We start from the raw sequence: 26,243 nt of genomic DNA on the forward strand, positions 1-26,243 counted from the left end.
TTCCCACCACGTGTCTTCTGAGTGCCAGCTCGTCTATCCTCCGGCTGAGGATCACCCAAAGTCAGGCGGAAGGGCATTAGAGGCACAAGCACCACAACCGGCCTCAAGATCATCCTCTCCCTTCTGAGCACTGGCCCTGCACAAGCGGTTGGAGGTGCCCCAGGGAAGAAGCTGATAGGGGAGCACCCCTCCAGGCCCTACTCAGCACAAATCCAAGGTCTCAGGACACATCCACAAGAGAGGGAGGGGGAGGCCTGATCACCCTCAAATTCTCCACTCAAAATGGCACAGTAGCAGGGGCTGCAGAGCTTCGTGTGGCAGAACCGGTAGGGTCAGCATATGAACAGGTCCATATAAGAAAAAAGTCTCTCTCAATCCACTGGGCCACACCACCAGTCTGAGCTTCGTCAGTTGGTAAGGCGATGCATTGGCCAGGACTCAGGCCCTCAATCACACTCCTCACCTGCTCCTGGATGTGACGCAGCAGCCACGCGGTGAGACCACTTAATGATAGCAGGAGGATTCCAGTGGGTACAGCTCAGTGTGGGTGCTGGGCCCAAAGTCTGGTCGGTCCCCCAGAACAGCCCGCACAGCCACCATGGGCCAAGGAGCCTTCCCGTCTGATCGACGTCCTGAGGCCTGACATGTATGCTGGGGCCTGGAGGGTGGAGCGCAAGACCAGAGGTGCGTCACAGGATAGGGGCCCCGAGACGCACCGGCACCACGTGCCGAGCTGCAACCGGAATGCAAGTAGGTCGAGAGCCAAGATTCCCCAGGGGATTAATCAGGCAGGTGAACTAGAGAAGGGGAGGGCGTGGGGGGGAAAAGAGGCACCACCTGTTCCAAATGCAGTACTCTACTGCGGCCCTCCTCGCTACTTCTCTGAGTGATGATGCGGAAGGGCCCCTTCGGTACAAGAGTGGTGGGGATGCAACCCTTGGCAAAGCGCATTTCCCGCCTGGTCCAGCAGGGTAATGCCGGGTGTCTGGGGGCATATGTGAGTCTCTTAGACGAGCAGCTCGCCTCTCAGCGGCCCCGCCCATCGGATAAGGCAGTGGACATTTTGAGCATGTCCCCAGAGTCTCTTGCATGTGCTTGGGCCCCCGCAGCTCCCCCGCTGGTGTCTCCTTCAGCCTCCCACCAGCACGGGGAATACAGTAATTTAGTTATGGGCTCAGACTTGGCAAGGCATCAAGGTGGATGGTGGCAGATGACGGAGGGGTCCAGAGCACTCCTAGAGTGTGAACACCATTTTGACACCCCAAGCCACGCCCGGTGTGGTCATGTTTTAATTGTTTTACACTGTTTTAGACTCCTGACCATATTTGGTATAATCATTTCTAAGCAAACTTCATACTTTGCACTAGGTAAAAGTAACACCACAGCAGAAAGTGTTTGCACAACCATAATGCGAAACAAATGCTTTGCTTCTCATACCTGTTCTGCTTTGCAAAGCTTGTCTATGCCACCGTTAAACTTCTTTAGACAATCTTCAGCCAAATTCAAGTGAAGTACTTGCTGAAAAAGAAACAAACTCATTAAATGACCAACCAACATTGTAAAGAGCATACTTACCAGTAATAGCAATTCTACTTATGAAGACTGGACAACGAGGTTTCACATTCCGATATCTTTTTGTCCATGTTGAGCCAAAATCCAGTTACATTTAAAAAACATATAAATTCCAGTGTCGATAGCCAATGAAGGGTCCACGGATATAATCATCTTATCCACAAATATACGACTTTGATGCCCAGTGAAGTTCTGTCTCGAGTAGCCAGAGGAGAGCAGACATTAACCATGGTATCTACAGAAAGAGCCAGAATTGGAACAGGCTGGAAGGTCAGTGCTGTCCTACCACGGATCTAACACTTAAGGGAACTTCTCTTACTGATAGCCTATGATGCCAGAGACGAGTACATGTGGCCACAGTGATGATTGTCACTGCTCCCCACACACAATACAGACAAGAAAAGACCTGTAAACTAACTGAAACGGCGGACTGTAAAAAACATTAGAAACATTGCAATAGTGGTTTCTGCCTCACTTCACAGTGTCTAAATGTCACAGATGCATGTAGAGCACAATGTGTTTGTAAAAACTGAGAAATCATAACTAGACACACCTGCTTTGATAGACGAGCACCCATGTAGGAATGAAGACAGTTAAAACAAATATGCTTCGGAGCAAAAACCTACATAGAGTGGGAAAACCGTGCTTGATAGAATCAAATACACGATTACTGGTTTCTGATCTCTGTAGCATCCAATTAAACATGGCAGGCTGCTGCAAAGGTCTGTGCCAGTGGTTAATAATAACGTTAAAGGTACGTCAGAGGGGAAAGGGGTACTGAAATATTTTTAAAAAGGCCATTTACACATTGTCAAAAACGGATACCACTGATTTATTACCACTCTTTAGTAATTTTATGTTGTTTGTGTCCCATATGTAAAGCACAAACACTTTGCTCAAACAAGAAGGCCTTGTTAGACATTGGTTAGATACAGAGGCCTTTATAAACAAAACTTGAGTTAATAAATGAGACCACATTGCGTTCTCTTGGCCACCATTGGCTGGGACAGTTTAGCTGGTCCAAGAACACATCTTAATGAATATAGACCAAAGATAACGTGACTTCACCACAAGGCAGAACAAAAGCATAAGCAAAGACAAAAAAACAAAAAAAAAGTAAGCAAATTAACCTATGGTGATGAAGAATCAAGGGGGTAATAATGCCTGAAAGCCTACATATATAGCCCCCTCAGCGGGATCACTGGGATACCAAAAGTCAGGGATGGGATGAAGAAATGAGTTTTGAATCCCATCCAGAAGATCACAATGTAAATGTGCACTGAAAATCGCTGACGTAGCACGAAAAGCATGTGTCCCTTACTAAGCACTTAATCGCTCCATGTTTGTCATCTGGACTTAGCATTGGACAGAAAACACATAGCAATGTAAACCAGAGGAGGTAAATCAAGTAATGCGTGCCCTCTCAGGCTCTCTTTCTTCACCTTAATGCTGCTCATACCCAAACGGAAGAGGGATTCATTGCACTTTGCAGAAGTGGATAGGGAATACAGAAAACAAACAATAAACACAGAACATAGGTTGGCAAAAGTAACAAGAAATGGGGGCCATGTTTAACGCCTTGTGCTCCCCAAATGGATAACTGAAAACCTGAGTTTGCCTTTACTCTGGAAATGCCTCAGTAGACAAAAGTGCAATTCTATATAGTGGCATTGTTGGACCTAAAGTCCTAGGGTAGCTTGGCTCAAGTGGAAAGGCCTCATTCCAGAGTAACATGTCGTGCTTGCATCCCGCTCACCCTAGCACTCCAGCGTACCACCACTAAAAACGACACTACACCAGAGAATTTAGAAAAATTAGAAAAGCTTTATCTTTCCTTCTATCATGTTTTTCTTTTCCTTCAAATGGAACCAATCAGTTTTTATCTACATCACTTTAGGGTCAAAACATTTCATCGTGACTAGATTGGCATTGCATAAATATCTTGGACCGGGAATGAAATTAAGCGCACCATCTGGTGGTCAAACACAGCACAGCAAATTCCATAGCGCTTTAAATAGAGTTATTAAACATAGCGCTGCTCATAGCGATTTCATAGCATCTTAAATAGAGTTATTAAACTTAGCGCTGCACATAGCGATTTCATAGCACCTTAAATAGTTATTAAACATAGCGCTGCACATAGCGATTTCATAGCACCTTAAATAGAGTTATTAAACTTAGCGCTGCACATAGCAGTTTCATAGCACCTTAAATAGAGTTATTAGCCTTAGCGCTGCACATAGTGATTTCATAGCCCCTCAAATAGAGTTATTAGACTTAGTGCCGCACATAGCGCTGCATCTGGCAGAACATTAGCACTTCAATTATGGAATCAATAACATGTCAGATGTGGCCCTCCAGCATAACGTAGTGATCCAGGAATCAATAGCGCTTTAACACATGGCAAGTCTTTGAGGCACCTGCTGGACCCTTCTCCCCATGGAGCACCTCGTGAAGGGGGACCGTGGTCCAGTTCAGTCACGCTCTGGGGTCGAAGGGGGCCTCACGTTGGATCTCCCCGGGGGAGGGGTGTGCTCCGGGCCTCGTGGGCCTCCCGCCCTCCTCCCCGGAGATTACCTGTGTCTTCGGCCTGTTTCAGGCCCTTGCGCCGGTCTCTGAGGCTTCGGGCCCGGGCCCACAGATGTCGGCTGGGAGTCCCGCGTTGCGGGGACTCCGGCAGATCTCCCCGTCAGCTCCGCATCGGGGAGGGATCCGGCAGAGGCGCTCCCGCCAATGGCAGTGCGGCCTGCGGGGGCGCGGCTCACAGATTGAATCCTGCAGTGGCGGGGGCGGCGTCGCGCAGTCCGCCCCCGTCACGTGACGGTGGATCACGGCTTCAGGCCTACGCGGCCTTCTTTGAACTCCGGCGGCCCTCTCCTCACAGAGAGCCACGTCGATGAGGCTGCGACGGCAGCGGTGGGGCCTCGGACCTTCTCGCGGGCCCAAGGATGGCAGGAACAGGCGACACGGCCCAGGGCCACGGCGGTAAGTTACCCTCTGGGGCAGCCCCGACGGGGGTGGCACAAATTAAGGGGTGGCGATGTTCTCAGCGCCTAGCGCTCCCTTCTTCCTCACACAAATTAGGGGGTGGCGATGTACTCAGCGCCTAGCGCTCCCTTCTTCCTCACAGGCCCAGTCAGGGAAGTAGAAGATAAGGTTGTAGGGGTTAACTCCTTTCCCCGGTTCTCTTCAGGGGTCCTGGCTAGGCGGGGAGCACAGAAAGGTTAACATGATCCCAGGGTCAGAGGCTGACGGCAGGGCTAGGTCACAAGGTAGGGGGCAGTGTCAACCGAGGGGGGAGAAAGCAGGCCTTAAGAACAGTCCGTTTCCCCCTCCAGCGCACCTACCTCCCCACTCAGGTGCCTTACTCCTGACTACCTCACTTCACACAAAATGGCCGACGCACCTCACCTCTATATATAGCCTGGGCCCTGACTGTCCAGAGTGGCCCAGAAGGTTCTGGAAATCCTCATGTCAACCTATGGCCCAGTCTCTGAGGTGATAGTTTAGGCCACCATTTTGTAGAGGAGCTCTCACTCTCCCTCCATTTTAGGGAAGCACCTTGCGCCACACCATCAATTAGTGATAATGGGGCACCCAGAGCCTCTAAGTCAACACCAAAAAAACACTAGTGGACAGAAAAATTAGAGGGTAAAGGAAGAAAAATGAGGAGGGGACAGCCAAAGGGCTGGCAGGTCTAACAGGCATCCTATAATAGAATATGATGTAAATTAACAAGACGTAGGAAGAACTGGATTCCAGTCGATAGAGGGCAGCAGGAGCCAGATGTGGTCCGTGCACGTGCAACACTAAAGATTCACTCTTTAAAAAAAAAAAAAAAAAAATCAATAGGCAACTGCAAAAATAAGAAACGGCCATCATGTTTTTCGTCTTGAGGGGACATTTAAATATAGCTGCTGTCCTCACAAGGAAGTTTACACCAGTAAGAGTGTGGAGTAACCGCTCTTGTAGACCATTTGCATCAAACAACAAGCATTGGCATAGCCAATAGGTCTCGCCTGTGGAACCTTATAAGTATTTAGTTATGCAGTACAATATCCTTGGTGCAACAACATCAACTGTTGCATGTCTAAACACTTATAAGGTCCCAAAGGTAGGAATATTGGCTATGCCAATGCTTGTTAAGTTTGTGTTTTGATAGTGCAGGTGCTAACAGACCTCTTGCTAACAATGTACACAGAGTGGGCTTATGGAGCACCCATTTCAAGCATTGACTTTCCTCAACCAACCTCTTTCAGCTGTTGGTTTGAGACTTTATAATCATAGCCTGGCTTAGTTCGGTGGAGTATTCATAACTCTCCTCATCCTATTGGTTCTTTGGCGATATCCTTCCGACTAAACTCCAGTGCTTGCACTGAACTGTATGAGGAACTTCTTTACATCTATGCCTCTATCCGCTCCTGCTGGCTCCCTTCTGGGTGCCTTTCTCTAATGCACCAATGCTGCATATCAAACCAGAACTATGGGCCTATTTTACCAAAGGGGCCAAAAGGACAAATATGATAACTTGAGCCAAAATGATTGACGCCCGTGAGCGCTCACGCTTGTCAATAGGCAACTCGAAATCCTCACAGGTGACGAAAATCACTCCACGTTTGTTCAGGCTGTTTTCACCAGCAAACCGGTTGTTCAAAATTAAATGCGTGATTTTCATATATTAGTTCATAAACAAAGAAGCTACATAAACTGATTTTGCAGGTACTTGCAGTTTACTCTAAAATTGAGCTGACTTTGCTTTTAATAGTTAATTTCGGACATCGCTTTTCGTTCAAGTCGTGAAGTCGCAAGCGCTGTATGAGGTCACTGTTGCTGCCTGCTGTCCTGCCGGTCAAGCTGGAATTTTGCATTCGTGCTCCAAGGTTACCAGAACACAGCAGCACAAACAGCGTAATGGGCAGAAACTAAAATCTTGCCCTGCACTTCCTGGTACAGGAAAGAGAGAGCTCTGCTGGTTGGATATGTGATTTCATTGCGTAAGAAGACACGCGCAAGACCTTCGATCCCAGAAGATCTGAACTCCAGGATCACATACACTATTTCGAAACTTCACTCTGATGCCAACAGCAGACAGAGTGGCTGTTCCATCTCCCAGACTACATAAGGCAGAGTCTGCATAGAAATACAGTGCTGTGATTTCCCGGTTTCCTCCTGTGACAGTCACAAACAGGACCTTAGGGAGAACTGCCATTGGCCTCATGCAGTAATGGCTGCAAACTGGTAAAGAGAAATAAGCATTTGCAATGCAATAAATAGGTCTTGCTTAACTGAAAGCTTGATTTATTGGAGTTGCAAATTGGTAATGCAACGCCGATAGCTCAAACTTTCAGTAATGCGAGACCTATTGCGTTGCAAATGCTTGTTTTAAGATGTTAACATGAGGGTTTGTTATTTGAAACCACAGTTAACAGCCTAATCACTAGATGCAGTCTCCCGCTATCCGGCATGCCATCACATTTCCTTCTACTATGATTTAATGTCCACAGAAACGGTAAGACTTTCGCAGTTATGAAAAGGATAGAATGGCGCGTGCACCTCAGAACTATCTCGTGGAGCCCTCGACCTGGGTTGAGAAGTTCTTTTAAACTGCTGTATATAGCGCTGTCTTCACATGGGAGGCTTCCAGCAAATTAAAGATCTTTGAACTATGGCTACAGATAAACATTTTCACATTAAAAACACAATTTAATCAGAAGGTTCATAAAAGTTGATTTATTTCGCGGGTTTTCATTGAGCTTTACATTATCTTGAAGTTTTGAAGGCTACAGAACAGCAGCGTGCCTATAAGGGCAACCCCGCCATAGAGTCAAATCCTGGACAGTGACTGGTAAAATTCTGGATAAAAAGGGACAATTTTACAGACACGAATTCTGGACTAAGTGTTAGGTTTACAAACGCAAGTCATTCATACAGTTAGTGGTGTATAATTATGAAAATGAACAGTTTACACGCAGATTTATGTAAAATATGACTGGAGTTATATTTGCATTCCCTCACTTGTTTAATGGAGGAGATAAGACTAACCTCTGTGAAAATGTACTCCTCCATCCACCTGCTCCGGGGACAGAGTGCCCACTTTATGTCATCTACAAACTAGTAGGTACTGTTAAACTTTAAAATAGGCCACTATAGCCACGATACAAACAGTGAGAAAATCCAACCTGCTCCAAAGAGGTCTATTGGGATTCTCCTACCAGTCTGTTATAAAAATGGAGACATATCGTGCATTTTATAATGTATCCGCTTTTCTGCACTCTGCTGTGCCGTTTCTACATTTATAAAGCTGGAACGTGCTGGTTCAACTTAAGAAAGCGCGGAGTCCCATAAGCGGGCGCTGCTTTCAGCTTTGTTTTTTTTAAATAAAAGCTGAAACACAAAGCGCAGTGCCCCTGAAGCGAGCGCCGTGCTCAGCTGTAAAGTTAAACGAGCACTGGCTGTGTGGAATGCATAGATGGGGGGCTGCAGCGGGAGAGAGAGGCGGAGGGAGTTATGTGAGCACACGGTGCGCGCGATAGCTCTTAATGAGCCATGAGGGCTCGTAACTGTAAAACAAGGCTTAATGGGATGAAGGCAGATGGCAGCTGCGCGCGTTCAAGCGCACATGCACACAAGCCTTAGGCCAGGAAAAGCTTGTGGGTAGGACTTTGAAAACCCACTTACTAAAAGTCGAGCAAGCAGCGCATGCGCTGCTCTAGGCTCGACCTAAAAAACAGGTAGTTCACAGACAAATGGAAGCTCACGCAGAACGGAACACTGAACAATGATGGCCCCTTCAACAGCCTCACAATTGCCACTTTTGCAGATGTACATGATTCTGCAATCTGTATCTGTAGTGTGCCCCATGCCCACGATGGTGGCAATACCAGACACAAAGAGGTAGAGATGCTTCTTTATGCAAACTGAGATTCTAGGAGCCTGCTTGAATACCCTCTAAAACAATCTGCATTTATCTACGACTCCGGGCTGCTTTCCCAGAGTTCTAAATTCACAGGTTTAATACTGCTATTTATAACATTATTTTGCTATAAATCCACGTTGCTGTGCTTAAACACAGGCATAACGTGTTTTTAATAAAGTAGTGTACAGCATGAACATGCTTCTTCAGTTTTAAGGCACTTTGAAATCCTTTTTCGTTTAGAACTTTTATATCACTGGCACCAAGAGATCTCCATTGATGTAGTGCATCCTATAAATGTCATTAGACATTCATTCATTCGCCTATCAAAGGGAAACATTTGTTTTTAAAATTCGGCCAAGCCTTTTGTGTCATCCAATCTCTACAGGTAATAAAGTCATATTAACAAACAATTCAGGACTCGTATTACAATACTTACTTTACTTATCTGTTTCCGAAAATATGGCATCTTTTTCATGAGTGAAGACAATTGGCTAATTGATGCCTGCAGATACAAAAACATAGTTTTGAGTTGAGGCCTGTGATATGTACTCATATTAGGATAGTAGAGCAACATTATAAATATATTTCTCCAATAAGAGACAATCATCTGGTATGACCGTAGCAGATTGCAGTTTACCAATAGAAACCCTGTGGCCAGGACGATTATTAAATTATGCTCCAACAATTAAATTGAGGGTGCCGGTAACAGACTATGCTCCTGTTCAAAATCCCAAACAGCATCCAATGACGTGTTGTGTGTTCCAGACTGCCTGCAGCAAAACCAGAGAATGTCATTATCTACTGTCTGTAGGCGCCCTTGGAGAGTCCACCTGCCTTTAACAAAGGTGTCTGGTGGCCCCCTCAAAGGACAGAAGAGCAAATACCCTTGTTTGCCAGGCGTAAATGACCCTTCTCTGGACTCCAGAAGCAGGTGCCTGTATGTGCAACACTCATCAACATTCTACCCCCCACCAAGCAGCAACGACTACTCCACTAATGCGGAGGAGCATCGCCCCACTGAGTGCAAAAGGAAAAATAAAATGTTAATAACACAACGTTAATGTCACATTATCATTTAATTTTTAGCACGAGTCAGATTAGGGTGGGGTGGAGCTGGGCTATGCGATGAGCAGGGGGAGGAGTGGTTGGTGCACTGAAGTGCCCACAACGATTTGGTTGGCCGTCTTGGGCTGGACATACAGGCATGCGCACTTAGCAATTCTCTACCGGGCTGTATTGCACAGCCGGGTGGAGAACATGCACAGACTCCCACTCCCTGTCTGAGTACTGAACCAGGCCGCTCCACCCAATCAAGAAGCTGCTGTCATGCTGGTGACAGCAGATTCGTGATTGGCTTAGTGGAGTTTGGGAGCCTGTGTGCTGCTGGGAGCAAGGAACAGAGGGAGGACGGAGGAAAGACAGCGGCCGTACTCAGGTAGGTTAGGTTTTATTGTATTAATTTATTTTAACCCCCCCTCTACCCTCACCCCTACCACTACTTTTCCTCCAAGGTGACTTCCTTCTCCAGGTGCATGTCCTGTAATGGGGCACCTACCTGGGGATGTTCAGTTTATCTATTTTGCATGAGGAAAAGCCTCAATCATATGAGGAACTCCCATAATTAAGTGTGTTATTGTGAATTCCCACCAGCATATTCTAGATAACGGGCCTGCAAACCAAACTGGACAGACGCAACCAATCTGCCCAACTTAGTAAACCTAATGGTTTTTATTTTTTTTCTGTGCCCACCCAGAGTGCTCATAATGGGGGACTGGGCCTCCTAAACCTGCAGATTCCCTTGGGTTAACAATTTGGTTCAGAAGACATATACACAAGTGCTTCCTCCCAAGACACTAACACTTGTGCTACCCACATACATCCCTTGTGTCTCATAAAAAGATCACCTATACAGTGGCAAGTGGGAAAGAATTTGACAGATGGGGACTCATCAACCTATATGCACACAGCTGGCTAAAGAATATCCATCAAATAGGTAAAGCATCTAGTCCGAGGCAGTTTTAAACATCATCAACCAGTTCTAAAATAAGATGGGAGGTGGCATTCCAAAGATTCTATAAGGAAAAACATTAGGGAGCACTTCATATGGGCCATTCCAGAAATCGAGATATAGGGGTTAATAGGGTTATACTGCAGCACAGAGAATAGGAACAGCAGCCAGGAAGTAATCGCCTCTTAAGAGCAAACTAAATGAGGACAGCCCTTCAGTCTGGACTTCAAAAGAAACATTTATTTGGCAGAAAGCCCAGCTCTTTACTTTTTTGTATTCAGAGACACCACGATTGGTAAAGCATAGCCTTTGAAAGACTTCCCAGAAAACAACTGTGATATTCTGTACCTTTTTGAATGTGGGTTTCCCTTGGGAAGTAGAAATTCATAATAAAGTAAAAAAAGTAGACATTAACTCCTCATTCTTCTACAGGTAAGACACCCTGAGCTTTTTCGTAAGCGTAAACCTTCCACCTTGTTGTGTTCTTCTTGGGTAACCAGAGGTTCGTCTCATTCTTTGTGCATGAATGAAGACAAAAAACGTATCGAGAAAGAGATTAAGAATATGTACATGAATAAAGGAATTTTTGACAGAAGAAAGGCAGTAAGAAAAACTATTGTGAGGGTTGGAGATTTGGTTAAGATTTCCAGCCCTCATAAGACATCTGTCTCTGGGGGTTCTAAATTCTTACGCCCAATGAGAGTCATCAAAGTGTTCAAGAATGCCATAAGAACAGAAGACCATAGGGTATGGAATCTGAGTAGAGTAGCAAAACTTCCTAATGTTCCTTAATAATGGTTTACTATGTAACAAAGAAATTGGTGGAGAAGATATGGTACGTAAAAGAAGTGTGAGAATACGTTTCAAGCCAAAATATCTGGATGATTTTGTTCAATATTAAGTTTTAACTTATAATGGTTTTTCTACTGTTTATGTTTAGTTATTGAGAGGAAGATGTGTGATATTCTGTACCTTTTGTATGTGTCTTTTGCTTTATCTACATTGTCAGCCATTGTAAGTTTATTTCTGCCTGTCATACTTCAGAGTTCTGGAACTCTGATTACCAAGCTTCAGCATGGAATGTGTATCTTTAATTTAGTGTAACTGTTATTCTGTTGTCTGCTCTGAAGGTGGTACTAGCAGGCTGAGGTGTTACCTATTACTTAAACAAAGAATGGAATATGCTACTTACCAGTATGCATCTGTTCTTGGCATGTAGAGCTGCAGATCTATACACTGTGCATAGATCGCCATCTGGTGTTGGGCCCGGATGTTTGCAGTTTGTTTTTCTTCTTGGACAGTCTTTGGAAGTCACGAGTTCGGTGACTCCTCCTTCGGTCCGTACTGCGCATGGGCTTCGGCTCCATCCTCAGATTGTTTTTCGCCAGCAGGGAAAAGATGGAGCGTAGTGATAATAGTGAAGAAACCCATGTGTGTTGTATCTAAATAGGATAGCCTGGAACGGATACAGGTAGCCGGGGAGGCGGGTGGGCGTGTATAGATCTGCAGCTCTACATGCCAAGAACAGATGCATACTGGTAAGTAGCATATTCCGTTCGAGGCATATGAGCTGCAGATTATACACTGTGCATAGATTATATAGCAGTACCCAACCCTAGCGGCGACCACCGGTATCCGTTGCAGTAGTTTGAAACAGTGTCTTTAGTACAGCCTGGCCCACACTAGCTTGTTGTTTGGAGTGCACATCTACACAGTAATGTTTTGTGAAGGTGTGTGGTGTTGACCATGTGGCTGCCTTGCAGATGTCATCTAAGGGTATGTTCCCTAGAAAAGCCATAGAAGCCCCTATCTTTCTTGTAGAGTGGGCTTTAGGTGGAACAGATAATGTTCGTTTTGCTTTGTGATAGCAAATTTGTATACACTTTACAATCCACCTAGCTATCCCTGATTTTGAAATGGGGTTGCCTTTATGCGGTGGAGAGAAGGAGACGAACAACTGTTTAGTCTTTCTGAAAGGTTGCGTTCTTTGTATGTAGTATAGTAAGGCCCTTTTAACGTCAAGTGTATGTAGAGCCCTTTCCGCAACAGATTGAGGTTGCGAGAAAAAAAACGGTAACTCCACCGATTGATTAAGATGGAAGGGGGAAATGACCTTGGGCAGAAATTTTGGATTTGTGCGAAGTATCACCTTGCTGTGATGTACTTGTAAAAAGGGTTCTTGTATAGTGAACGCTTGTATCTCGCTAACCCTTCTAAGGGAAGTGATAGCTACGAGGAAAGCTGTTTTCCAAGTGAGGAACTGTAGCTCACATTTATGCATTGGTTCGAAAGGCGGACCCATGAGCCTTGTAAGAACTACGTTTAGATTCCATACAGGTGAAGGTGGTGCCCTGGGTGGAATTACTCTTTTAAGGCCTTCCATAAAGGCTTTAATAGCAGGCACTCTGAACAGTGATAAATGCTGTCTGTTTTGTAGGTAAGCAGCAATTGCTGCTAGGTGTAGACGGATGGATGAGTACGCCAGGTTACACCTTTGAAGATGGAGCAGATAGCATATGATGTGCTGTATGGATGCATCTAAAGGGTTGATTGTATTGTTACGGCAGTAAACAACAAATCTCTTCCACTTTGCGGCATAGCATGCTCGAGTGGTAGGACGTCTGGCTTCCTTGATAATGGTCATCCAATCAGGGGGAAGATTAAGGTATCCAAATTCTAAGATTTCAGGAGCCAGATCGCAAGGTTGAGCTGAGCTGGGTCCGGGTGCCTGATTTCTCCATGGTTCTGGGTTAGGAGGCATGGGGACAGGTGCAGTTTTTGATGTGGTACCACCGATAGCTGTAGTAGTGTGGTGTACCACGGCTGCCTGGCCCATGTTGGGGCTACCAGAATGAGTGTGAGGGAGTGCTGCTGTATCTTCCTTACCACTAACGGAATTAGTGGGAGAGGTGCAAAGGCGTATGCAAATCTGCCTGACCAGTTCATCCATATCGCATTGCCTTTGGACAATGGGTGTGGGTATCTGGCGGCGAAGCTTGGGCATTTTTTGTTTTCGTGGGTGGCGAAGAGGTCTATTGGAGTATGCCCCCACTTGTGAAAGAATGGGTGAAGAACTTGTGGATGCAGTTCCCATTCGTGCATTTGCTGCGTTTGTCTGCTGAGCAGATCTGCCATGGTGTTTTGTATGCCTGGGACGTGTTGTGCCAGGAGAAAGATTTTTTGTGGAATTGCTCATCTCCATATGTTCTGTGCTAAGCGGGAGAGCTGGGGAGAGTGTGTCCCCCCCTGTTTTTGAATAGAATACATTGCAGTCATATTGTCTGTGCGAATGAGGACTGCCTTGGCTGAAATTTGTTTCTGAAACGATTTCAGGGCTAGAAAGATCGCCAATAACTCCAGATGGTTGATGTGGAGTAATCTCTGTTGTGGCGTCCATAGACCTTGCACTGTGAGGTGTGATAGATGCGCTCCCCAGCCGGAGAGCGATGCGTCCGTTGTTAGAATCACCTGAGGAACCGGGTCCAGGAACGGTCGCCCTTTGGAAAGGTTTGTGGTGTTCCACCACTGCAGAGATCGATGGGTGCGGCCGTCCACCAACACCAGATCTGTCAGCTGTCCCTGGGCCTGGTTCCACTGGCGTGCTAGGCACTCTTGGAGTGGACGCATGTGAAGTCTTGCATGGGGCACTATGAAAATGCAAGACGCCATCATCCCTATTAGTTTCATGAACACTCTCGCTGGGAGAGAGTGCTGAAGAAGGAACTTTTGGCGCAGGGCTTGCATGCTTGCGATTCTGGCTGAGTTGGGATAGGCTATAGCTTTTGAGGTGTCTATAGTGGCACCGAGGTATTGCTTTGTGTGAGACGGTATCAAGTGGGACTTTTGGTGATTCACCGTAAAGCCTAGCTGGTGGAGTAGTTGTATGGTAGTGTTTGTATTCTGCACACACTGGTGGTAGGACGCGGCTTTTACGAGCCAGTCGTCCAGGTAGGGGAAGACGTGAATGTTTTGTCTTCTGAGGTGTGCTGCCACTACTGCCAGGCATTTGGTAAACACCCATGGTGCGGTTGTGACCCCGAAGGGGAGAACCTTGAACTGATAATGTTGGCCGTCCACCACAAATCGGAGGTACTTTCTGTGAGCAGGGTGTATTGGAATATGAAAGTATGCGTCTTTCAGGTCCAGTGTAGTGAGAAAGTCGCCCTGACAGGGAAGTGGGAGAACTTGCTGAAGAGTTACCATATGAAAATGGTCTGAATGAATGTATGCATTTAGAGGCCGGAGGTCTAGAATGGGCCGTAGGGTCTCGTCTTTCTTCGGTATGAGAAAGTACAGAGAGTAGACCCCTAGATTTTGCTGATCGACGGGTACCTGCTCTTTCGCGTGTTTTTGCAAGAGGGAGAGTACCTCTTGTTTCAGAAGTGTGGTATGTTCTTGTGACATCGCACGGTGTCTAGGTGGAATATTTGGGGGGGTAGAAGTTAGTTCGAGACAGTACCCTGACCGAATAATTTGGGTCACCCATTTGTCTGATGTTATGGCCTCCCAGGTTTGAAGGAAGTCTTGTAGTCTGCCCCGGACCGGAGTGGAATGGTCTGGGGGGGAGCGGGGGAAAGTCATTGTGTGGGCGGTGTGGCAGAACAGGCGGTGTTGGTTTTGCCCCTGCCTTTATTATTGTTTCCGCAATATCCACCTCTTTGGTAGCCCTTTGAGAAGGTATTCTGAGGAGGGGACCTGTAGGACGTGGACGCGTTATCGGAAGAGTAACCTCTGCCAGAGCCTCGAAAGGAGGAACGGCGAAAGGAGCGTCTAGGGGTTTGTGATTGCAGGGCTCCCATAGACTTCGCCGTATCTGTATCCTTCTTCATTTTAGTATTGTTGGTCAAAAGGGTGGTTTAATATAGATGCTTGGACCTCTGGTTTAAAGCCTGAGATCCTGAGCCAGGCGTGACGGCGAAGCAGAACACTGGTGTTTATAGCCCTGGACGCCGTGTCTGCTGCGTCAAGTGCACATTTAATAGAGGTGTTGGTAATAATCTTTCCCTCTTGTATCAGTTCATGAGCCTTATTCTTATATTTGTCTGGGAGATGCTGCATGAGAGCCTCCAGCTCATCATAGTGCGCTCTATCATATCTCGCCAGCAGCGCCTGCGTGTTGGCGATGCGCCACATATTGGCAGCTTGCGAGGCAGTGCGTTTGCCTGACGCATCTAAGAGCTTGGACTCCTTATCAGGTGGTGGAGCCTCACCAGATGACAGAGTTGGAGCGCTTCCTAGCTGTGGAAACCACTAATGAGTCTAGGGGCGCAGGTCCTTTAATATAGACAGGGTCCGTGGGGGCTGCCTTGTACTTCTTTTCTATTCTGGGGTTTAAGACCCTAGCTCTGACAGGGTCTTTGAAAACCTCTGTGGCATGCTTGGTCACCCCTTTAAGCATGGGTAATATAGCGGTGGATTTATCTGCTATGTCAAATGTGTCAAGTAGGAAGTCTTCCTCAGCTGGATCACTGTAACTCCACCCCATGATAATGTGCCGCCCGTTGTAAGAGGTGGTGGAACCCCAGGGAGTCCTCTGGTGGAGACGGCCTGGATGGATAGAGGTCATCCTGAGGCACATCTGGGACATCGGGATTGTGATAATCCTCCCATGGGTCAGGTGTTCCCGGAGGAGTGGGGTCCTGCGGGGCATCTGTGGGATCATAGAATGGATCTCCGTGGTCATCAGGGTCTGGAGACGGGGTTGGAGACCGATGAGGCAAGGGTGGAGAAGGTGGGGGCGGAGATGGATGGAGGAGGTGGAGGAGGTGGAGGAGGAGGAGGAGGTGGGGAGGGTACTCTGAACGGGGATGTAGCAGAGTCCTTCCGTTTTGGTGGTGGAGGAGGAGTTGGCTTGTCCAAAAGTCTTTTCTTGGAAGACAAAATTAAATGTCCAGTCCTTGGATCCTTTGTTAAAGTCTTTTGAAGAGGATCCGGTGTGAAAAGCTCCTCCGGCACCGATTCCTCCATCGGTGCCGATGTTTTCGGAACCGAAGGCTTCGTCGGTTTATCCGCGCCCTGCTTTCTCGGGGTATCCGATGTTTTGGTCGGCGCTGAGGCAGGCTTCGACACGGAAGCGTCGGTGCCGAGGGATTTGTGTTTGGTCGGCACCGAGAGGCCAGGTTTCGACACAGATGGCCTCGGAACAGAGGTTGTTTTCTTCGGTGCCGAAGAATGTTTTTCAGCGCCGCTAGGAGGCTGGCTCGGGCCCGAGCCGCCAGGAGACTTGTGATGCTTTTTCACCGGGCCCGAAGGTGGGGTGATGCAAGCAGTATACTTGGTTTTCCCTAGGCCCGGAGGCGAAGGGGTAACCGGAGTCTCTTTCGGTATGGGCGCGGGAGTAGGAGGGGGTAGAGTACTCACGACCCTCTGCGCCGGTGTGATCTCCTCCACGTCGGAGTCGTCGGCCTCGGAAGCGCTGACGACGTCGTCCTCCAGCTCGGTGTGCTGTTGTCCCGAAGCTCCGGTGTCTTCTCCGAAGATGTCAGGTGGAGCCGAGGTCGATGAGTGCGCCATGGTGCGTCGAGCTCGTCGATCCCGAATAGTCTTTTTCGAACGAAAAGACTTGCAGGCGGGGCAGTCTCGGGCCTCGTGTTCTGGAGAGAGGCAGAGGTTGCACACCTGATGGAGGTCGGTGTGGGGAAATTTAGACCCATATTTTGGGCACTTCTTGAAGGGAGCCCTTTCCATCGGCCGAGACCAGAGTCGAGATAGGCCCGAAGGCCGCTGCCGATGCCTGGAATCGAAGAAGTGCCGAAGAGAGAGATGAAGTCGATTTCGTCTAAAGAATCTCGATGGACGAGGATTTTTCGTCGAAGGTCGAACTGGAAAGGTTCGAAGCCGGAGCACGAAGTATTACATCCGAGCCCGATGGCGGAAAAAAACAATCTGAGGATGGAGCCTAAGCCCATGCGCAGTACGGACCGAAGGAGGAGTCCCCGAACTCGTGACTTCCAAAGACTGTCCAAGAAGAAAAACAAACTGAAAACATCCGGGCCCAACACCAGATGGCGATCTATGCACAGTGTATAATCTGCAGCTCATATGCCTCGAACCTTTTATTACACCTTTCACTCTTTTGGAGGATCTATACAACAACATATCATATTTGGTCCTAAGAATGAACCTGCTGGGGCAAGCCTTTCAGAGACCTTGGACAGTCTGCTAACTAGGATACCCCTCTCTATGGGAAATCTCTAGGTGAAACCAATCTGTGGGACATCTCTCTCTCTCTCTGGGGCAGTCTGCTCTCTGGGACAGCCTGCTCTTTGGGGAAAGCTCTCTGTCTTGGATAGTCTTCTGGGTCATGCATTACTTCCTGCTAGATCACTTCCAGAAGGAGAGTTTCTTCCCTTCTATCTCAAAGGGGAATTCACACTAGCTAGTCTTCCGGTATGTAGCGGAAATCACCACATTTCATTTCATTGCATACCACCAAAACAAAGAGAAGACCCTCATGCATTCATTTCTATACTATATTTGCCAAAGAATGATGCAATTTAAAATTTTAAGGTACGAAGTTCGATTTTATGGCAAGGCATGGAGGCCGATATTGTGCATGTCTCTTCGATTTCCAGCTTGTGTCAGCAGCTACGGGGCAATGAGGGGCACTTATAGTGGTGGACCTGGCATGCTTGTGTCTGTTTGATCATGTCTGGGGCAGCCGTCTTCCTTCTTTGTTGCTGCTCACAGCTAAGATAAGTTCGCTTTTTATTACTGCCTATTTTTTTGTGTGAAAGGCGCTGTAATGACTTGCGTGTGTTGCTTAATGTGGTTTATGGCTGCTTAATGTGGTTTATGGCTGACTTGTCAGATCTTTACCTTAGACCGAGTAATGTGATTGGGGAGGGGGGTCAACCTTGCCGTCTCTGGCTCATGCTGGGTTGACCGGAGCCTTTGTTTTGTCTAATTGAGTGTTTCCGATTGACATCCGCACCAGGCGGGGATCTTTGGTTAACCAGGCAAATTTCCCCTTCACTCGCTGAAAACTCGTTTCACCAATATGCTTTTTCTATGCAGGCGGAGCTTGGGCTTGCACAAGTGTCAGATCTGATATCCCTTAGTCCGCTACTGTGTTGGATTAAGATTTGGAGTAGGGCAGACCTGGCGTCAAACCAGTTGATCCTAGCAGACTTTCTGGCTCTTGATCGGGCAGACAGAATACCATGGATAGTCCATGTCAAAGCAGCTTGTACCTCCATAGGTAGGTCAGATATTTTGGTTGACCTCGCCTCTCTCTCGGTGCGTGAGCTGGGGGGTGTCAAAAGGTTATTCTTAGAACACTTTCACCTGGAGAGAGAGTGCTTAGAGCTTCAGAAAACATCAGTTCGGGGTCACAACCTGCTAAAGCTTGTACAGGGTTCACAGCCGTACCTTTCCAAGGTTCGCTCACAGCACAATAGGTTTAATTGGCCAGATTTAGGTTCAACCAACTGCATCATCTTTTGGCATCTCCTTGCGGGTGGGTTCAGCCCGAGGCAAGGGAACCCTGTGGCCGCAACAATACATCTCTGAAGGATATGTTGCATTTTATAATGTTTTGGTCTTATTATAGCTGGCAAACGAAAGCGATTTTTAATCCCCCTGTTGAAATCTCTGAATTTTAATCGAGTTATGCCAGTTTTGATGCATCTTCAGATGCTTCTCACTTATCATGCTATTTTTACTGTTTTATCTTTTTTGAGAACAGCCTTGGTGTACAGAAGAACAAGACTTGATTTATTTCCCCCATCACTCATTTCTGTATGTGCAATTTTATCTTTGTATTTAACTGTTATGAAAAAGTGGAGTCTTTGTTTTGTATTCCTTTTATGGTGATTTTATTAACTGAATAAAGATTTTAAAGAAAGAAAGGATAGGATTATTGACTATAATACTATTAATACATATTAGCGTGTTTGCATTTTGTTTGGTAATATGTTTAAATTAAGATCAGGCATCTCAAGATAAGGCTGTGATGCTATAAGCTAGTAGATGTGTTTAATTTATGGAGAAAAACTAAAACTCATCAAGCTCATCCATGTCGGGAGGTGGAGTGATACGATTCAGTTTCGATGTTAAAATGAAGAAACTGAAATGCAATTATGATTTATAAGTTGACTCACAAATGTTAGAGTTGTAATTCTGTAATATCAAATATGCTTTTTAGTGACTTCATTAGGTTGTGAATTATACTAGTTATATTATCCCCATATTGTAACAAATTATATATATATATATATATATATATATATATATATATATATATATATATATATATATATATACCTACATTGTAATATATATATATATATTGATATCTATATAGTTGAAGATCCAGTGACAGGCGAAGGGTGTGAGGTACACACTGATTTGGTTTCTCCCGCACAAGGATAAAGACTGGCCAAGGAAGTCAACAGGGAATAACCATGGGCAATGGCAATCGACATCTACTGAAACATCAGGGAAAGAGAAGTTACATTGGACATTGAAGTTTTTTTGTTTTTTTTTGTAATTCTTTTTATTTGCATTTTTGGTAACAAAATAAACACAAAAACTACACACTGCTGTGTACATGTAACAAATTATGATGCCACGACCCGCCTCCCGCTTACCGCACCCGACAGGGGCGCCCAAATCCATCACAACATTTCGGAACAATCTGCACACTGCCCATCTGCCCTCAATCCTTAACCTCCCACGCATGATCCACCGCCACAACCCCCACCAGCGTGCCGCATGATCAGCCCCAGGCGCAGCCATCCCCAGCCCGCCACAGTGCCGAGCCCCGGTTCACAGCTCCTGAATCGTAGTTTGCGACAACCAGTGCGTAAAGGGCTCCCAGATATCCTTCGGTCGCGACCTTACCGGCAGGAGCTCCCAGTATACGGTAAGCTGCGTCTGACAATAAACAGCGCTTTTAACCCATTCTCTAATGCTTGGCGACCGGGCCGCACCCCAATGCACTGCAACTTGTCGTTTGGCCACCAACAGTAACATCGCTGGCAACTTGCGGTGTTTAGGTAATACCATGTGTAGCATTCCCAAGAGAGCAACCTGCGGCGTGCGCGGAATCAGCAGGCCAGTGATTGTACAGATTATCTCTAGCGCCCTGGCCCAGAAAGACGCCAAAGCGGGACAGTCCCACGCCATATGCAAGAACGTAGCCCCGCGCGCACGACAGCGCCAGCAATTATCCGTGTCCCTCAGGCCCATGCGGTACAGACGGCTGGGGGTGTGATAAAACATGTGAATGTATTTGAAATGGATCAAACGCAGCCTGTAATTGGGGGACAAGTTCTCAAGGAGCTTACAGCACAGGTCCCAGTCCACATCAGAAATGTCGGCGCCCAGTTCTGCGGCCCAGCTGCTATGAGCCGACGGAAGCACCACGGGGTGGCTACTCTGCATACGCATATACAACCTGGACACTAGTTTGCGCCCTGACTCCACAGTTAGCACATTCTCTAGGGCTAGTAGATCCGGCGGCGGCGCCGGGAATGTGGGAAACAGCTTTTGGCATGCGAGTCGGAGCTGGCAGTAAAGAAGTGTGTCAAGTGTCGTAGGTGCCTCCGCGCCACACATCTGGTCCAGTGTGAGGAATGTGCCTCCCGGGAACAGATCCCCCCCGTGTGAAGACCCAACGCCGCCGCCCGCTCCCCGGTCTGCGTGTGCTGCAGAGGCGGCCACATCGGGTTCCCCCGTAGAGGCACCGACCCGGTATAGAGAAGGCACAGCCCGGCCCTCCGTCGCAGTCCATCCCATGCCCACTTGATCGCATGTGTCGGGTCAACTTCCGCACACCTCCGCTTGTGTGGAGTGTAGAGTGCCACGGAGAGCGGCAACGGGGCCACCCTGTCCGCCTCTATTGCCACATGCGGCTGAAATGGCGTAGGGTGCACCCAGTAGTGCAGGAACTGTGCCTGTGCACAGTAGGCATATAGCGAAAAATCTGGTGCCGCCAGGCCTCCCTGCCGCTGTGGGAGCGTGAGTATCTCCCATGCCACCCTTGGTTGTTTTCCCCCCCAGGCTAGTTTTACCATCTGCGAGCGCACCTGCCGCAAAAAACGGGCAGGCAGGGGGAGCGGTATATTTACAAAGAGATATAGGAGCTTAGGCAAGATCACCATTTTGGCCACAGCAATTCTGCCCGCCAGCGAAAGGGGTAAATGCTCCCAGCGGCTGACCCTCTCCTCAACCCAACCCAGTACCTTGCCATAATTCTCGGCCCATATCTGCTGCATGTCCGTGCTGATCCAGATCCCCAGATATCTCACCGGTCCAGTTGCCCACTTCAGCGGGCAGTCCGGAGCGAAACTGGGCGTACCGGATGTCAGGGGCAGAATGACCGACTTCTCCCAGTTAATGGTCACTCCAGACAGCCGACCATATTCCATTAGTTCATTAGTTGGAGGGGAAAGATTCACCTGCGGATCTAGCACGTATAACGTAATATCATCCGCATATAGAGATACGGTTAGCGCCCGCGACGAGAAGCCGATGCCCCTGGCTGCATGATGTTGTCGGATACGGGCAGCCAGCGGCTCCATGGCGATTGCGAATAAGAGGGGTGATAGGGGGCAGCCCTGCCTCGTAGCCCTCCCAATGGCAAAGGGCGCAGAGACGAGCCCATTCACCCTCACCCTGGCAGTGATGTTGGTATAGAGCAGTCTGATGTATCTGATAAAGGCTTCACTCACACCCATTCGCTGCAGCAAGGGAAACAAGAACCCCCACTCTAGAGAGTCGAATGCCTTAGTGGCGTCCAACAGTACCGCCGCGGCCTTAACGTGAGGGGCCAAATAGTGCAGCACCCCAAAGAGAGAACGGAGATTGTGGGACGTCGATCGGCCCGGCACAAAGCCCGATTGGTCCGGGCGTATCATAATTGGCAGCACCGGCTGTAACCGTGCAGCAAGCATTTTTGCGAATATCTTCGCGTCCGTATTGATTAACGATAATGGCCTGTAAGAGTCGCAGTGCTGGGCATCCTTATCTGGCTTTAAAAGGGGGATGATGACAGCCTCCCTCATTGATTCCGGAAGGACACCAGTCTCAACCGCCTCCGCATACACCGCCAACAGTCGCGGGGCAAGGACATCCGCATATTCCTTGTAAAACTGTACTGGGAGGCCATCTGGCCCCGGCGCTTTACCGGCCGCCAGGGAGCCTATCGCCTCCCGAACATCCTCCGCCCCGAACGGGCGATCAAAGTATCCCTTTTGATGCGCATTGAACCATATTAGTTGAATCGTATCCAAATAGTCAGACACCGCCGCCTGTGGGGGCGGCACCTGGGTGCTATAGAGTACCCTGTAAAAAGTCCGGAATGTATCTAGAATTTCAGGAGGAGAGTATACATTATCACCCCCCGGTGTTACCACCGAGGAGATGAAGGGGGACGGTCTTTGTGATCGCAGCAGGTGGGCGAGTGTCCTGCCAGGGCAGTCTCCCTCGCCATATCTGTGGGCCACCGCATGTTTAGTTAAAAACTTGAGCTCCCTATCCGCCTCCGTCTGATATTCAGTGAGTGTGGCGCGAGTCTCCGCCAGGACTGCTGTCGAGGGATCCGAGCAGTATCCCACCTCCAGGGCATGCAAACGGGCCTCCAACTTACTCAGCGTCCCCCGAATGGCCTTTAGTACCTTGGCCTGTCCTGCAATGCAGTGACCCCTGATCACAACCTTGAACGCGTCCCACAGGGTACCCAGTGTCACGACGACACCCGTATTGAACTCGAAATAGTCGAGTATGTGTTGGTGTATGTCTTCACGAAACACCTGGTCGGACAGGGCCTGCGCAGGCAGTCGCCAGGTAAATGGCATAATGTATGGTTTGGGGATGTTCAATATCAACTCCACCGGGGAGTGGTCAGAGAGGGTGCGCGCTGTGTGTGTAACTGCCGACACCCAAGCATGAACCTGAGGAGTCAAGAGCCAGAAGTCCAAACGGGACCAAGCGCCCCTATGTGGGGTAAAGCAGGTGCCCTCCCTGACCGCGGGATGCATCACACGCCATGAGTCCAGTAAACCATAATCCGCCATGAGGCCACGGAGAAGACCAGCCGCCTGCTGGTGGTGCGCACGGGCAGCTCCCTCCCTGTCTAATTCCAATTAAAGCACCGCATTAAAATCGCCCCCCCCCCCACATGCACGCCCCTCCGTCCAGCGATTGTGTCAGGTGCCAGACATGTCGGAAAAAACCTGGGTCATCCGAGTTGGGGCCATACGTATTGACAAGTGTAATCTGCATGTGAAATAACGTCCCAAACAGTATTACGTAGCGCCCCTCAGGGTCGGAATGTGCTTTATGCGTTGTCCAAGGCAGGCCCTTGCGGATTAAAATAGCCACCCCGCGGGAGTAACTGGAGCAACCGGAGGAGTGTATCTCTCCCCAGCGGGCATGCCGAAGCCTGTCCCCGGCATTCTTCGTCAGATGTGTTTCCTGTAGGAAACCTAGGTCAATATGGTGGCGTGACAGATGTGCATGGGCCAGGCGTATCTTGCGGTGATCATTGAGACCACGGATATTCCATGTAAGGCAGCGCAGCGCGGTCAGGGAAAGAAATATGCGTGTGTCCTACGCCGTGGCGCGTCCATCGGCGGTCTCCTCCCCAGGACCTTCCGGGGGCACCCCCGCCCAATCCGCCCCATAGTCAAGAATAGCAGATGTATCACCCATGACAGGGCCGCAGCGTCATGCAGTTGTGTAGTGAAATAGCGCAGTGTGAGAAAACCAACCAATAACAACCACAACCCCCCCCCCACCCACTCCAACCCCCCAATCAGGTTGAGACTCAATCCCCTCCCGCAATCCCACCCCACAATAACTGGTCTGCAATAGCATCTCGGGAATCATCCCAGCAGGGGCGTGGGGTCACCCGCTAACTCCCCTGTCCGAAAGCTACAGGGTGGCCGAACAATTCTGCCTTCTATTCACACAGTCAAACTACTTACAGCCGGGGATGCCCCAGACCTCACCCCGCTCAGCACCCAACCAGGTGCCAGTGACGTGTTTCGGGCCCAGCCAAACCATGTACTGCAGCTGAACGTTGCAACCACCGTCCCGCTGCAGGCAAGATGTCCTCGCTAGGCGGCCACATGCCGTGCAATGAACAGGCCAGGTGTCCGAGTTCCCATCTCGCCACCCAGAACTGAGAGGCATACAGAGCATTGTGCCGTGCTATTCAATGTCACTAAGGCGGTCCTCCAGGGAAGTCCCATGCTCTCCTCGCCGATCCCGGTTCGATCGCTCCGCCTGTCTGGCAAATTTAAGCGCTTCCGTCGCCTCCGTGAACACCATCGGTTTCCCTTTGTGGTGGATCCGTAACTTGGCCGGGTATAGCATGGCATATTTAGTCCCCACTTTCTGGAAGATCTTCTTAGCCGGCAGGAATTCACGCCTCGCAGCCTGCACCGCCTGCGTGAAATCTGGGAATAAGGAGAAGGCCATATTCTGATAAGTGAGCCCACCTTTTTCACGTGCGAGCCGCAATATCGTGTCTCTGTCTCTATAGTTTAGGACTCGGGCAAGGATCGGTCTCGGCGGAGCTCCCGGCACTGGGCGCGGCCCCAACGTGCGGTGGGCACGCTCAACCAAAAACATGGCCGACAGCGCCTCACCGAACAGGTCGCGGAACATGCCCTCCACAAACTGTTCCATATTGCCAATGTTCGTGGACTCCGCAATACCAATAATTCTTACGTTATTCCTTCGGGAACGGGCTTCTAAATCCTCGTTGCGCCCCTTTATCACCTCCAGGACCCTGTCCATGCGAAGTAATTTCTCCTGCGTATCACCGTGGCTCTCCTCACAGTCGGCAATCCGCGCCTCCGCCGCCGCGATCTTTTCCTCGTGCTGGTCTACTTTATGTGAGATGACGTTGAGTCGTTGGGCCATGGAGTCGAGCTTGCCATCTATCTCCTTCAGGCAGTCCTTAAGGTCGTGGAACATACTTCTGACATCGTCGGCTGGCTCCGGGTCCAACTGGGTTTCAGGGACCACAGTCTGCGACGCCGGCTCGGTCTCAGTGTTGCGGGTTAACTGTCTCTCGAAATGAAGCTTCCGCTGTTTGGCTTCTGTTTTCCCCATGGCACCCTCGGGGAGCCACCGATATCGGGTGTCAATGGAGGGGGCAGAGTGCGCACTTATGGATCACCGCAGGTCCGGGCACCGTTCAAGCCTACAGGCCACGCAGTATCTTTCTCCCGCTACAGAGCAGGCTCCACACATCCAGTAAGGCCCAGCAGGCCGTCAATGCCCCCCAACCAGGGAGCAGCTTCGAACAGTATGCCGCCGGGAAACTTACCGCGGCCGGGCTGCCGCTCGCGCAGTATCCGTCTTCCCCACGTCGGCTCCGCGGCCAGTCGACCGCCCAGTAGCCGCAGATGTAAGGCCCAGAGCTCGGGCCTCCAGGCGCACCCCGCAGTCAGGGCGAGAACAGCATACACACCCCGGGCCTCGCAGCAGGCGCCCCTCGCCCCCAGGAGAGGCAGTCCAGGCGGTAGCGCAGCGCACAGCCCCGCTGGCGAGGCCGCCACCGCTCGGCAATGAGCCCGGCTTACGTTGTGCTCGATCCTGGCAATGAGCTAAGGTCGGCGCTCAACCAGGGCCGCACTCCCGCTACATTGGTTTCGGATACGGGGCCACTCTTGTGCAATCGGCGTCGTCAGCGCTCCTCAAGCGACCGGGGATCAGCGCGGCCGCGTCCCACCAATGAGTCCCGCTAACTTCGTCCACACTCCCGGCAAAGGGGAAAGGCACCGCACATCC

General features: G+C 49.1%; 1 protein-coding gene across 1 annotated transcript in view; it reads right to left on the reverse strand.

Annotated features, from left to right (window-relative positions):
• Window positions 1-26,243, reverse strand: part of STXBP3 (syntaxin binding protein 3) — a 177,737-nt gene that overhangs the window by 56,004 nt on the left and 95,490 nt on the right. Inside the window, exons 12-13 of the mRNA XM_085602220.1 lie at window positions 8,925-8,990; window positions 1,438-1,518 (exon numbers count right to left, since the gene is read on the reverse strand). Coding sequence (XP_085458346.1) covers window positions 1,438-1,518; window positions 8,925-8,990 — 147 coding nt within the window. The remainder of the gene's footprint in view (window positions 1-1,437; window positions 1,519-8,924; window positions 8,991-26,243) is intronic.

This window comes from Triturus cristatus, chromosome 4_2, assembly GCF_964204655.1.
Source record: "Triturus cristatus chromosome 4_2, aTriCri1.1, whole genome shotgun sequence".
Classification (NCBI taxonomy): domain Eukaryota; kingdom Metazoa; phylum Chordata; class Amphibia; order Caudata; family Salamandridae; genus Triturus; species Triturus cristatus.